Genomic DNA, 15,243 nt, shown 5'->3' on the forward strand with positions numbered 1-15,243 from the left:
CATGAAGAGTGAAGATGTACAATGTTAATAACGTTTGTGTCATTTAAAAAAGCTTTAAGAGTTTCCACATAAAAATTGGAAGGCATTACTTTTCAGAACACCGTTGTATATACTACGAGATTCACATGCAAGACCGAGCGAGGAGGCGCAGTGGTTAGCACACTGGACTCGCATTCGGGAGGACGACGGTTCAATCCCGTCTCCAGCCATCCTGATTTAGGTTTTCCGTGATTTCCCTAATCGTTTCAGGCGAATGCCGGGATGGTTCCTTTAAAAGGGCACGGCCGATTTCCTTCCCCATCCTTCCCTAACCCGAGCTTGCGCTCCGTCTCTAATGACCTCGTTGTCGACGGGACGTTAAACAACACTAACCTAACCTAACCATCACATGCAAGGACGTCCGCAGTTCGTGGTCTAGTGGCTAGCTTGCTATCTCTGGATCATGGGGGTCGCGGGCTCGATTCCCGGCCGGGTTGGGGATTTTCTCTGACGGGGGGCTGGGTGTTTATGTTGTTCTCATCATTTCATCATCATTCGTGAAAGTGGCTAGATTGGACTGTGTAAAGATTGGGACGGGCGCTGATGGCCGCGTAGTTGAGTGTCTTACAAACTAAACATCGTAACATGCAAGGACATAAAAGATCTGTAGTTCTTGTTTTAGTAATTAGTGATCCCGATCTAGTAAGACGTGTGGTGTCCAACCAAATAGTCTCCCCCACCCCATCTCATTTTCCACTGGCGCACCACTGGACAGTACATTAGTATGCTGTCTTCGCTCCGTTATCTCTTTTCAGTCATCTGTTAATCTTGGTTGGCGACAGGAGAGGAGAGAGGGCTGCTATAGTCTAACAAGCAAACAGACCATCTGGACAATTGGTTCATGTACCGTTCATCGGCCAGTGTCGATGGCAATAGTATCACGGTCCTAATTACTTCACGAGTAAACACGCTACACGCGAGAAAACATAAGCCACCAACCTTATGTATACCTCTGTCCATTTAGTATCACAGCGTAAAGTGACTAGGCCGCCACTGGGCACAGAAATGCATCAAAAGGCATCGTCTGGATTGATGAGTATGAGTGCGCGTTGTTTCAGTGGGAGGGTATGAATATTATGCCGCAAACAACATGAAGAAACACGGCTAGATTAGACAACAATATACCGATACATCAGTTATTTTGTAGAATTAATACATTAATATTATACTGAAGATACATTGAGAACACGATGCATTTCTCCAATATATCTACCTTACAGTTTAGCACTGACTATGTATTTTTACCGGATATTGAATGGAAGTAATTACTGTTTTTTACATATTCTCTGTGACAATATCTTATCAGAGAACCTTTACTGGACTGCATCAAAACTATTGGGAGAATGCATATTTCACATGTTAGTGTAGATCATACGTGCACAAAAATGGTGTAACCGTCACATTTATAACAGAGAAAAATGCACCTTCCATAGAAATAAAAAAAAAAATCTCCTCAATTTTAAAAGTGAATTACCACATTTCTGACACATTAATTCTCCCAATAGTTTTGGTGCAGTCCAGTAAAGGTTCTCTGATAAGATATTGTCACAGAGAATATGTAAAAAACAGTAATTACTTCCATTCAATATCCGGTAAAAATACATAGTCAGTGCTAACTGTAAGTTCTAGGGGACTGATGACCTCAGACGTTAAGTCCCATAGTGCTCAGAGCCATTTGAACCAAAGTTACTATGAACAGCATAGTGAACGCATTATCGTAGCCAAGATGGACATAAAACCCACGCCTACCACAGTAGTACAAGTTTATATGCCAACTAGATCCACAGGTGATGAAGAGATTGAAGAAATATATGATTAAGGAAAAGTAGTAGGTGAATATGGACTGGGGGTAAGGAATGAAAGACGAAGCCGCCTCGTAGAATTTTGCACAGAGCATAACTTAATCATAGCTAACATTTGGTTTAAGAATCATGAAGGAAGATTGTTTACGTGGAAGAGACCTGGATACACGGGAAAGTTTCAGACTGATTATATAATGCTAAGACCGAGATTTGTGAGACATTTCCAGGGCAGGGTGGACTCTTACTACAATTTATTGGTTATAAACTGCCGATTAAAACTGAAGAAGCTGCAAAAAGGTAGAAATTTAAGGAGATGGAACCTAGATAAACTGAAAGAACCAGAGGTTGTAGAGTTTCAGAGGGAGCATTAGGGAAAGATTGACAAGAACAGGGAAAAGGGACACAGTAGAAGAAGAATGGGTAGCTTTGAGAGATGAAATAGTGAAGGCAGCAGAGGATCAAGTAAATAAAAAGACGAGGGCTAGAAGAAACCCTTGGGTAACATAAGAGATATTGAATTTAGCTGATGAAAGGGGAAAACATAAAAATGTAGTAAATGAAACAGGCGATAAGAAAACAAACGTCTCAAAAATGAGATCGACAGGAAGTGCAAAATGTCTAAGCGGGAATGGCTAGAGGACAAATGTAAGGATGTAGAATCATATATCACTAGGGGTAAGATAGGTCCCGCCTACAGGAAAACTAAAGAGACCTTTGGAGAAAAGAAAACCACCTATATGAATATCAAGAGCTAACAAGGGAACATCCACATCGCACCCCCCTCCGATTTAGTTATAAGTTGGCACAATGGATAGGCCTTGAAGAACTGAAAACAGATCAATCGACAAAACAGGAAGAAGTTGTGTGGAACTATGAAAAAAATTAGCAAAATATACAAAGTGCGACATATGCAACATCAAGGAAAACGTGAGCTCAGGAGCTCTGCGCTGTCAGAGGGTTAGCCGCCCTCTGTAATAAAAAAAAAACTGAGTTAATAGATCAACAACGAACTTAAAAGGGCGTCTTACGACGTCCGCCCTGATCATATACAACGAAAGAAAACGAACAAAATGGAATTAAAAGAAAACAAAAAAAAAGGAGCTCCGTGGTCCCGTGGTCAGCGTGAGCAGCTGCGGAACGAGAAATCCTTGGTTCAAATCTTCCCTCGAGAGAAAAATTTATTTTCTTTATTTTCGCAAATTTATGATCTGTCCATTCGTTCATTGAAGTCTCTGTTCACTGTAATACGTTTAGTGTCTGTGTTTTGCGACCGCACCGCAAAACGGTGCGTTTAGTAGACGAAAGGACGTGCTCTCCAATGTGAACCGAAAACATTTGATCGCAAGGTCATAGGTCAACCGATTCCTCCACAGGAAAACACGTCTGATATATTCTGCTGACAGATAATAATTGTCTGAAAATAAAAAATTAAACTCTTCACTCAAGGGACTTGAACCCAGGACCTCTCGTTCCACAGCTGCTCACGCTAACCACGGGACCATGGCGTTGGTGAGCTCGCATTTTCCTTGATGTTGCCTATCATGAACATGGACTACTCAGTTTGCATATTTTGCTTATTTTTTCATAGTTCCACACAACTTTTTCCTGTTTTCTCGATTGATCTGTGTAGTGACGTAGCAAGACAGCCACACCACTCGGAGGTAGCCGAAAGGCACGCGTTAAGCTCACGCAGATTGGCGTGAGGTCTGGAACAGGACAATGTCTTGAGAATTGCAATAAAGTACGAAAATCTTGTAATACTTAACTTTAATCCATAATCGGTGTACATCGCTCTTGTACAGATATAATCTCCATTTCACTATACACTGGTAATGGCGCCTTGCTAGGTCGTAGCCAATGACTTAGCTGAAGGCTATGCTAACTATCGTCTCGGCAAATGAGAGCGTATTGGTCAGTGTAGCTTCGCTAGCAAAGTCGGCTGTACAACTGGGGCGAGTGCTAGTACGTCTCTCTAGACCTGCCGTGTGGTGGCGCTCGGTCTGCTATCACTGACAGTGGCGACACGCGGGTCCGACGTATACTACCGGACCGCGGCCGATTTAAAGGCTACCACCTAGCAAGTGTGGTGTCTGGCGGTGACACCACAATCTGTGTTCAGTTTTTCAAGGCCTATCCACTGTGCCAACTTATAACTAAATCTGAGGGGGGTGCGATGGGGAGGTTCCCTTGTAAGATGGAAAACCAATTGTAAGCAATGAAGGGAAAGCAGAAAGGTGGAAAGAGTATACAGAGGGTCAACACAAGGGCAATGTACTTGAGGACAGTATTATGGAAGTGGAAGAGGATGTAGAGGAAGATGAAAAAGGAGATATGATACTGCGTGAAGAATTTGACAGAACACTGAAAGACCTAAGTCGAAATAAGGCCCCGAGTGTAGACAACGTTCCTTTAGAACTACTGATAGCCTTGGGAGAGCTAGCGATGACAAAACTGTTTCGTCTGGTGAGTAAGATGCATGAGACAGGCGAAATACCCTCAGACTTCAAGAAGAATATAATAATTCCAATCCCAAAGAAAGCAGGTGTTGACAAATGTGAAAATTACCGAACTTATCAGTTTAATAAGTCACGACTGCAAAATACTAACGCGAATTCTTTACAGACGAATGGAAAAACTAGTAGAAGCCGATCTCGGGGAAGATCAGTTTGGATTCCGTAGAAATGTTGGAACACGTGAGGCAATACTGACCCTACGACTTATCTTAGAAGCTAGATTAAGGAAAGGCAAACCTTCGTTTCTAGCATTTGTAGACTTAGAGAAAGCTTTTGACAATGTTTACTGGAATACGCTCTTTCAAATTCTGAAGGTGGCAGGGGTAAAATACAGGGAGCGAAAGGCTATTTACAATTTGTACAGAAATCAGACAGCAGTTATAAGAGTCGAGGGGCACTAAAGGGAAACAGTGGTTGAGAAGGGAGTGAGACTGAGTTGTAGCCTGTCTCCGATGTTATTCAATCTTTATATTGAATAAGCAGTAAAGGAGACAAAAGAAAAGTTTGGAATAGGAATTAAAATCCAGGGAGAAGAAATAAAATCCTTGAGGTTTGCCAATGTAATTCGGTCAGACACAGCGCAGGACTTGAAAGAGCAGTTGAACGGAAGACAGTCTCGAAAGGAGGATATAAGATGAACATCAACAAAATCAAAATGAGGATAATGGAATGTGGTCGAATAAAATCAGATGATGCTATATGAATTAGATTAGGAAGTGAGACACTTAAACTAGTAAATGAGTTTTGCTATTAGGGCAGCAAAATAACTGATGATAGTCGAAGTAGAGAGGACATAAAACGGAGACTGGCGATGGCAAGAAAAGCGTTTCAAAGAAGAGAAATTTGTTAACATCGAGTGGAGATTTTAGCGTCAGGAAGTCTTTTCTGAAAGTATTTGTATGGAGAGCAGCCATGTATGGAAGTGAAACATGGACGATGAATAGTTTAGACAAGAAGAGGATAGAATCTTTCGAAATGTGGTGCTACAGAAGAATGCTGAAGATTAGATGGGTAGATCACGTAACTAATGAGGAGGTACTGAATAGAAGTGGGGAGAAGTGGAATTTGTAGCACAACTTGGCTAGAAGAAGGGGTCGTTTGGTAGGACTCATTCTGAGACGTCAAGGGACCACGAATTTAGTACTGGAGGGAAGTGTGGAGGATAAAAATCGTAGAGGGTGATCTAGGGATGAATACGCTAAGCAGATTCAGAATTATGTTGGTTTCAGTAGTAACACGGAGATGAAGAGGTCTGCACAGGATAGAGTAGCATCAAATCAGTCTTTGGACTGAAGACCACAACATGTCCTCCTTGCTTCGACTGTCACGTGTTGTTTTCTTTCGAGTCGCAGAATTCATGAACTTCGCGTACTTCTTGGTCATCAAGTTTGATGTTAAATTTATCGGTAACCTTCCGCTGCTCTCAATTACTTTCGTCTTTTTTTATTTACGCTCAATTCTTATTCGGTACTTACAAGACTGTTCATTCAGCTTCTTTAACTCTTCTTCACTTTCACTGAGGAAAGCAACGTTGTCCGCGAATCTTATTTGTATCCTTTCACGATGATATTTAATCAAACTCTTGACGTTTTCTTTTATTTCCGTCATTGCTTCTTCGATGTATAGGTTGAAAAGTTGGGGCCAAAGACTGCATTTACATCCACATCTCCATAACTATTCTGCATTTCACCCTTAAGAGCTCGGCAGAGGTTTCGCAGAACAACTTCCTGACTATTCTTCGAACATTCCACTCTCGCATAGTATGTGGGAAAAATGAGAACTTAGTTCTTTCCGTAACAGCTCTGATTACTCTTATTTTATTGCAGTGGTCGTTTCATCCCATGTTGGTGGGAGTCAACAAAGTATTTTCACACTCGAAAAAGAAAGTTGGTGACTGAAATTTCGTAAAAAGATCTCACCACAATGAAAAACGCCGTTGTTTTAATGATGGCCATCCCAACTAGCTTATCATATCCATGACACTCTCTCTCTTATTTCAGGATAATATAAAACGAGTTGCCCTTTCTGAACTCTTTCTATGTTCTCCGTCAGTACTGTCTGGTAAGAATCCCATACCGCGCAGCATAACTCCAAAAGTTACAGTCTTTTAGCAGATGTCTTGCATCTTCTATTTGTTTTGCGCTCATGTGGAGGACCTCAATTGCCATTTTGCGCACCACACAGATGTCTTGTCTAAATCATTTTTCAATCTGTGTGCCAGCCGAAGTGGCCGCGCGGTTCTGGCGCTGCAGTCTGGAACCGCGAGACCGCTACGGTCGCAGGTTCGAATCCTGCCTCGGGCATGGATGTGTGTGATGTCCTTAGGTTAGTTAGGTTTAACTAGTTCTAAGTTCTAGGGGACTAATGACCTCAGCAGTTGAGTCCCATAGTGCTCAGAGCCATTTGAACCATTTTTTCAATCTGTTTTCATCTTCTGATGACTTTACCAGGCGGCAAATGACAGCATATCTGCTGCTCAGATTTTCTTCTCAATCTTTTACACAGATTAACAACATCAGAGGCATACACCACATCGTTGTACAATCTCGGATATCAATTCTGTTTTACTCTATGACCTTCCGCCAATTACTACGTACTGTAACCTTTCTAACAAGAAATTAGGAATCCAGTCGCACAATTGAGATGATATCCCATAGCCATGGAATTTATTTATAAACCGTTTGTGAGGAACTGTGTCGGACGCCTTCAGGAAAGCTAGAAGTACTGAATCAATTTCAGATTCCTTTCCGATAGCACTTACTAATTCATGTGAAGGATATTTCTGAATTCGTGCTATGTATCAATAGCTCGGTTTTTCCCGGGGTAATTCGTACTGTTCGAACACAGCATATGCTCCAAAATCTCAATGCAATTTAGTGTCAGTGATATGCGTCTGTAATTCAACGGATTACTTCTATTGCCTTTGTTGTGTATTCGTGTGACTAGTGCAACTCTTCAGTCTTTACGTACGGATCTTTCGTCGAGCGTGCGGTTGTATTTGATTTCTAAAAATAGAGCTACTTCATCAGCATACTCCGAAAGAAACCAAAATTGTATACTGTGTGGTCCGGAAGATATATCTTTATTGAGTGAATCAAGCTGCCTCGCTACACGAAGGGTATCTGCTTCCGTTACTCATGTTAGCAGCTGTTCTTGATTCGAATTCTGGAATATTTACCTTATTTTTGTTGAATAAATTTCGGAAAACCATACTTAGTAACTTCGCTTTAGTAGCCCTGTCATGAGTAACATTACCACTGCTAACACGCAATGAAAGTATCGATTGTGCCTTGCCGCTGGTATACTTTACTTACGATTAGAATCTCTGAAATTTCTTCCCGATTTAGAGACAGAATTACATAGTGGAAACTATTTAAAGAATATCGCATTCTGCGCAAAACTTAGAGCTTCTGCTCAACATCTCCATTCTAGGAGATTTTGTTTTTCTTTAAATCTGGTACGCCTTTTTCATTGTTTCTCCATCGGTGTGCTGGCCTGTTTTGTGTACCATGGAGAATCAGATCCGTCGCTTATTAATTTACTAGGAATGAAACTCTCAACTGCCGTCGGTAATATTTCTTAGAATTAAAACCACATCTGGTCTCCTCTTGCAAAGTTATTTTGGAAGGAATGAAGTCTCTTTCTTAGAAGGCGTAAACAAATTTTTATCTGCTTTTTTACATAGGTGTATTTTGCGTTTATTTTTGGTGGAGGTTGATGTTACAGTACTTAGTCTTGCTACGACGAACTTGTGGTCACTAATCCCAGTATTCGTCATGATGCTCGCTATTTGCTCACAATTAGTTGTTGCTAAGAGTCAAGTATATTTTCGCAACCGTTTAGGCTTCTTGTGGACTCCTGAATTAATTGTGCAAAATAAATTTTGGAGAAAGCATTCAGTACAATTTCCGACGATGATTTTAGCACTCACCGACCTTAGGTGTTTTCGCCAACCTGAGGAGGGTCGATTTTGAAGCCACCACCAGCTCTAGTTGTATGAATGGGTACCTATTTGATATGATATTCAAGTTTTCTTTGAACTTCTCAGTAGCTGAATCATCTGAGTCGGGGGTCGGTAAAAGGGACCAATTATTATTACGTTCCAGTCTTACACTCTTTTTAATCCGATCACTTAGTTCTTGGCCTTCCATACTTATTTTTTCCTCTTCGTTCTTATAAATATTGTATATAGCATGGTAATTGCTGATGAACAACTGACACTTGCTAAGAAATAACTGCCAATCACTACGGAACAACCGACTATTGCTACGGAACACTCGAATAATGATAGTAAAAGGAAATGTAGAGGGCGAGGGTGTTAACTGCAACGAAGCCTGTGCTCGAACACTCTGTGCGCATTCGACAGTTCATACAGTACAGTGTTTGACGAAGGTTGTTGTGTAACTGATTAGCGCGACATTCCATGTGGTTCAGCAACATGTCTGCAAGACACCATTTGAGTGCTTAGGATAGTTGACGAGCAGTTGGATGGCTCGAAGCCAGTCAAAGTGTCACTGCTGTGGCCACAGTAATGGTGTGTCCAAAAGTGTCATATCACTATTAAAAAGGCCGTTGAAGGTGCAAATGCTATGCAAAAGCTTGCCGGTGGTCATAGACAGGTCACCATAGCCCAAGAGCCCGAGGGGCGAAAAGGAACAGCCATCTCACTCCTAGGCAGATCACTGCAGACCTTCCACCCGCTGCCGGTACAAGTGTCTCCACCAGAACCATGTCGCAGTGATTAAATCAGGTTGGTTTGATTCGTTGAAGTTGGGAGCATGTTCTCCGGGTCAGCAACTGTGGTCCACAGTGACGTTCTTCAATGAATTCCGCTTCACTATGGCAAATGATTCTGGCCACCTGTTAGTGTGGAGAGAGAAAGGAACACGGTACACATAACAGAATGTTCCTGCATGTCACCGGTATGGGCAAGGCATTATGGTGAGGTCAGGCATGATGCACATTGGCCGAGCACTGCTGCATATCTTTGCGTGACCTACCATTCCTGCACAGCGGTGTTGCAGGGAGATTATTGTGGATCGTGTCTGTCTGTTTAGGGATGCGATAGATCCCGACTTCCTGTTTATGGATGACAACGACTGCCCGCATAGGGCCGCAAGATGTCGGACACATGGGAGGTGAACATATTGAACGCATGGAGTGGTCTGCGTATTCCCTGGACCTAAACCCTACAGAGCATACCTGGGATGCTCTTGGCAGACATGCTTTGCAACGAACACCCCTTCCCCGAACCGAAAAAGAACTGAAAACCGCCTTGAGAGAGGAGTGGGATGACATCCCCCAAGGACTCCTCACAGTTTGATAGCCAGCGTGAGTAACGGGTTCAAAATGTGTATCAGCGCCATTCTTTACTGAGAACCCTGTACAGACCTTTATGTTGGGAGTCTGAACTGCACCAAACATAATCTTATCTATCTCTGTTATCCCACTTCCTCATGTGGTGAAATCAGTACCATTTTTCGTTATAAACGTACCACTCCACTTCTGTTACGTATGCCCTGTATTTCATGCCGTCCGTCTTTGCCTGTGATTATTCCTATTCAACAGTGACTCTGTTCCTTATCAGTTGTCAAGCAGTGTGTATTACCCGTCGTGCCCTACAGCTTACTCACATTTTCCTCTGAATTTCGAATATCTTGTACCATATTACATTGTGAAAGGCTTTTATTAGGTCGACAAATCCTATGAACGTGTCTTGATTTACATTATTTAACCGCAATGTCAGAAGTACCTCTCTGGCGTCCTTACCTTTCCAAAAGCCAAACTGATTGTCACCTAACACATCTTTCCCATTCTGTGTATTATTCTTGTAAGCAACTTGTATCCATGAACTGCTAAGCTGATTGCGCGATAGTTCTCGCACTTAGTTGCCCTTGCTATTTTCTGGATTTCATGGATGATATTTTTTCGAAAGACTGGTGCTATGTTATCTGTCTCATAGATTCTACACACCAACTTCAAAAATTGTCTTTTAGTTCCTACTTCCTACAATGTTTTTAGAAATTCCGAAGGCAAATTATCTGTCCCTTCTGCCTAATTTGATCGCAAATTTTTCAAAGCTCTGTTAAACTCTGATACTAGATCCTTTAAGTCTATCAAATCGACTCCCGTTCATATTCTACCACTTCATTAGACAGTTCTTCCCTCTCGTTGAGGTGTTCAGTGGTTGCCTTCCATCTGTCTGCTCTGTGGAATTTCCATTACGCTCTTAGTTTCGACGTTGACGCCCATTCATTTAGTTTCACTAAAGTTATTGTAATTTTTTTATGCTGACTCAGTCCTTCCATTGACCATTTCTTTTTCGATTTCTTCTTATTTTCCTGCAACCATTCCGCCTTAGCTTCCCTGCTCTTCTATATATTTCATTCCTGGGTGACATATTCCTGTATTCCTGTCTTTCCCTGTCTTCTTAAGCCGATCGCTTGAATTATCTCGTCTGTTTCCTACTGTTTCATTGCAGTTATCTTCCTTGTTTCTACGTTTTCCGCCCAACTTCTGTGATTGCTTTTTCTCGAGATGTCCATCCCTCTTCAACTGAACTGCTTTCTGTGGTATTTGTTATCGCAGTATCTACAGCATTTGAAACGCATCTTATCATTCTTCAGTATTTCAGTATCCTACTTCTTTCCACATTGTTTCTTCTGAACTATTCTTTTAAACTTCAGCCTACTCTTCATCATCATTAAATTGTGATCCGAGTCAGTCTCTGCTCCTGGGTACGCCTTACAATCCAATATCCGATTTCGGAATCTCTGTCTGATCGGATCGAACCGGGGACCGAGGATATGTCGCTTACTTGTCAAAGACGCGACGCTTTTTTCCTTTCTTTCGATCTCTTTCCTCGTGATATTTACGTCAGTGATTCGTGCGGATATTGAGTGACATCTTTCAACTTTCGTCGATGAGAACTTAAGTCGGTTTTTAAATTACAGATGTGCACTGTCCCCTAAGCGAACTACGAGTATATACCTGCGATACAACAGTGAATGTGGGTGCGACACCAGGTAGTTGTTCGTAATTCAGTTGTTCATAATTGAATACAACTACGTAACGTATCGAATTCCTAACAAACCCATCCTCGTTTCTAGAGTGTTACTAATAAGATAACGAGTTGTCCGAGAACATGTAACACATTAAACTAATGTGCGCCTAAGAATTTCATAGTGAAAACTAATATATCGCAGAAATCTGTTGGAATAACGTAGGTTACCCAGGTTTGAGGTATCCATAAAGTCCATCCAGTGTATCAGACATTGACTTATATCCGAGCGCCCTCGCAAAATCCTTGCTGACAATAACAACATCTGCTGTGGGCATCAATTCTAGACACTGGTCATCATAATATTGCATATCTATTGACATCGGGATAGGTCTGCGTTCTCCGGAATTCCAAGCCAGAATCCTTTTTGCCGCTTTCTTCAGATGGTCGAAGTTTCGTGCCTGCAAAAAAAAATTAAAGACAATTGTAAGTACTTAGAGACAGATGTAAAAAAACAAAATGTCCGAAGACTTTCAGTTCCTCTTAATGAAATTTACACAATGCACTCTGTGTTATATCTCATAGTTTACGGTACCTCAAGGTGAATCCAAGCATACTGTGACAAATCTATTTTAAGAAAAGCTTCATATGAAACCCAAGGCCATTCGCCGCTATGATGCAGTATCGTTCGTGAGCCATTACTCTTATTAATTATACAAATCGAGACAGGAAATTCTTTGTCTTCTACAATCTCACAGAGTTTCAGGTTGACACCATATGTTTCCAGCTGCTGTTTGACAAAACTGCAATCAAAATAGAGAGACGAAAGCTGAACACATTATAAGTAGTTACAAGTTATTGGGTAAACACCTGAAATCAAGCGGACAAAATAAAGGTTATGCTAGCGCCTGAGATATAGGATACGAGTAAATGATAAGTTACAAGGTAGTGACAATAGTTACTGTGGTGTCACTGTCAGACACCACACTTGCTAGGGGTAGCTTCAATCGGCCGCGGTCCATTAGTACATGTCGGACCCGCGTGTCGCCACTGTGTGATCGCAGACCGAGCGCCACCACACGGCAGGTCTCGAGAGACGTACGAGAACTCGCCCCAGTTGTACGACGACGTTGCTAGCGACTATACTGACGAAGCCTTTGCTCTCATTTGGCGAGAGACAGTTAGAATAGCCTTCAGCTAAGTTAATGGCTACGACTTAGCAAGGCGCCAATTGTATCAGTGCATGTATCTTACGAGTCTCATTTGTATAGTCAAGAGAGATGTATCAAAGGAAGCATTAAAAGTTAAGTATATTCCAAAGCTACGTATTTTCTTTATAGTATTCAATACGTATCCTGTTCCAGACTTGACGCCAGTCGGCGTGTGTGTACGCGTGCCTTTCGGCTTCCTTCTCAGTGTGGCGTAGCGAGCTTGTTACGCCACAACAGTTACAATTCGCATATTGTTCGCCGTAGCTAAAGAGCAGTGGAAGATACAGCACTCGCTTTACAACCATGGGCAGAGGGCACCACTGATTCCGTTTGCCAACACTGGATAGCGCCTCATTGTGAAGTAGAGTCTACGCAATGTTTCAGTTGTGTGAATTGTGAAATAATGTATCTTTAGTCACTTTTGCAAGAATATGATGTAACAACTTAACGTGCTGCGTCCTTTTTTATGAGACAGGGAGCGAAGCTCCACCTGGATCGAATCGAAGTGTCAGACTGATGACCGCGTACGTTGTACACCGGTCAGCCTGACAGTGGGTTTTAGGCAGTTTTCCACATTTTCCTAAACAAATGCAAAGCTGCTTTCCTATCTCCACCTCAGGAGCACAACACACGGGTAACTATGATACGAACAAACACAGAACAAAGAGTTCACGATTCACATACACGAGGTACACATAGCTCCTTCTTTAAGAGAGCTGGGGTTAACGGGTTTGTGAGGATAAGAAGGACATCCGACCACAGAATTAAAATAAAAGCCTTCGCAGGGCATTATAACATGCGACAAATCCGCTTATCTATTTATGAATCGTAGCAGACTACAATTGTTATACTCTTGAGACGTCTCACGTGAACTGTCAGGACTTCCACAGTTACCGCATTCCACCATATGGGATACTTCTTTAACTAATAACGATCGCTTTGCCCAGTTTGGATGACTAAATTCCCGTTTATTATTCAATCAGCTTGATTCCCGTTTAATACCAGTGACAGCCCGGACACCCTCGCCCAGGTCATGCAGCCTCTGTGTGACGTAACAGACCGCAATATTTCAAGATCAGTTCAATCATTTACAATATTTTTTAGGTATAGAGTGCTATGGGGAAAATAACCAAGACTTTTCTTTCGCACATACGCAGAAGAAACGCGCTCAGATTCTCGACACTATTTTGGTTTGAACATTTGAGAGTAGCTCAACATCAATATTTAAAAAAAAAAAAAAATTGAAAGTAGGTCGGTGAGTGTCAGACTATATATTAAAAAGTCACAAGATCAGTCCTCAGCCAGCTTTAGATTTTTGTCACTTATTGCTTCTCTCCTCTCTGGCAACGATTTGTTACCGTGAAAAATGTTGAGTTCCACTGTGGTTCGAATCCCTCGTTAAATCGCAAGTCCTATAACTGGCTGTGGAGGTCAGTTCGAAGATCAGAAAAAGGTAAGGTATGTGAGCGACTGGGTGTCGGCATAATCTGCTATTTGGCTGTCGTGTAGTTAATTCTAGCTACTGAGGCTCTTGGTATTCTTGCTCTGCGTGTATCACAGCGGCTCTGCTCTCCGACGAATTGTTTTCTCTTCCAGCGAGAAGACTGGCCCATGTGAGAGACTTGCGCTTTGCAAATAATAGACCACCATAATTTCAACGAGTGTACCAAATTTGGGAAGGAAAAGGCAGTCTATGGCTTTACGGGGATATTCCTCCCTTTTAGAGGAAGACAATTAAAGCGTCAGACGATTATTAAGTAATGAGGTGGAACAAATGGCAAGTACCTTACGTCTGGCTCTAAGGACTGGTTTTTAAAATATCCAGTTTGTACCTCCTTAGAAATTTTTAAATACATTATAGTGTATTTACTCATATTCAATCATTCTGATATTTTATCACTGTTGTGGTTTTCTGTTAGTTTATTTACGTGTTATGAACATTTATATGTTAATGACACCAACGATGTTACATATAAAAATGACGAAACTCCTGACACACGTGATATAAACACTGATAAGATAGCTGTGTATATCGGACGTACCTTCCTGATCGTGAATTAATGCTGAGAGTTCCAACCAAGTCGCACTGAACACCCAGCTCACCCAGAACTGCGCAGTCGTTGGCAGCGTTTCCTCCTGGTCTCAGCTCCCGAGCTACAACCCTGTCAAGAAATTCACAAAAATACTATAGAAGAAACTAGCGATAAAAATACAATGGCGTCTCTGTATTGCGAGACGTACATATAAGTCAGTCACTTAAGTAGTGATTAACATCTGGAATAAGTGAGGATTGTTTCGAAACTTCTACAGACAGCATGCGTGATTGCTAGGATGGTGTTCTTTACTCCAGTATTTACACTGATTACAAAACAGACATAAATTCAAAATTTTACTTTGGGTTTGTATTGAGTAACTGCCGTGATAAATTGTTTTGTCTGTGGTTTCTGACAGAGACAACCAGAATCTGACTAAATGAATCTTTCATTTTACAGAGAGAAAGGAGTCCTGCAAGCAGGTAGTAGTCACGGGAGAGGTGTGAGCCAAGGGCTACATGAAAAGCTAGGTTTAGATTACCAGGTCACAAGCATTGTGAAACCTAGTGCCAAGCTTAGCCAGTGACGGAGAACATAAGGACCTCAGGCCTCCAGGAGCTCTAGTTCTGCAAGATCTCCAGGAGA

The 15,243-nt window shown here is 41.8% G+C and overlaps 1 protein-coding gene across 1 annotated transcript in view; it reads right to left on the reverse strand.

Annotated features, from left to right (window-relative positions):
- Positions 1–15,243, reverse strand: part of LOC126252250 (ketohexokinase-like) — a 99,301-nt gene that overhangs the window by 39,188 nt on the left and 44,870 nt on the right. The window contains exons 2-4 of the mRNA XM_049953125.1: positions 14,608–14,727; positions 11,950–12,157; positions 11,586–11,815 (exon numbers count right to left, since the gene is read on the reverse strand). Coding sequence (XP_049809082.1) covers positions 11,586–11,815; positions 11,950–12,157; positions 14,608–14,727 — 558 coding nt within the window. The remainder of the gene's footprint in view (positions 1–11,585; positions 11,816–11,949; positions 12,158–14,607; positions 14,728–15,243) is intronic.

Source organism: Schistocerca nitens, chromosome 4 (genome assembly GCF_023898315.1).
Source record: "Schistocerca nitens isolate TAMUIC-IGC-003100 chromosome 4, iqSchNite1.1, whole genome shotgun sequence".
Classification (NCBI taxonomy): domain Eukaryota; kingdom Metazoa; phylum Arthropoda; class Insecta; order Orthoptera; family Acrididae; genus Schistocerca; species Schistocerca nitens.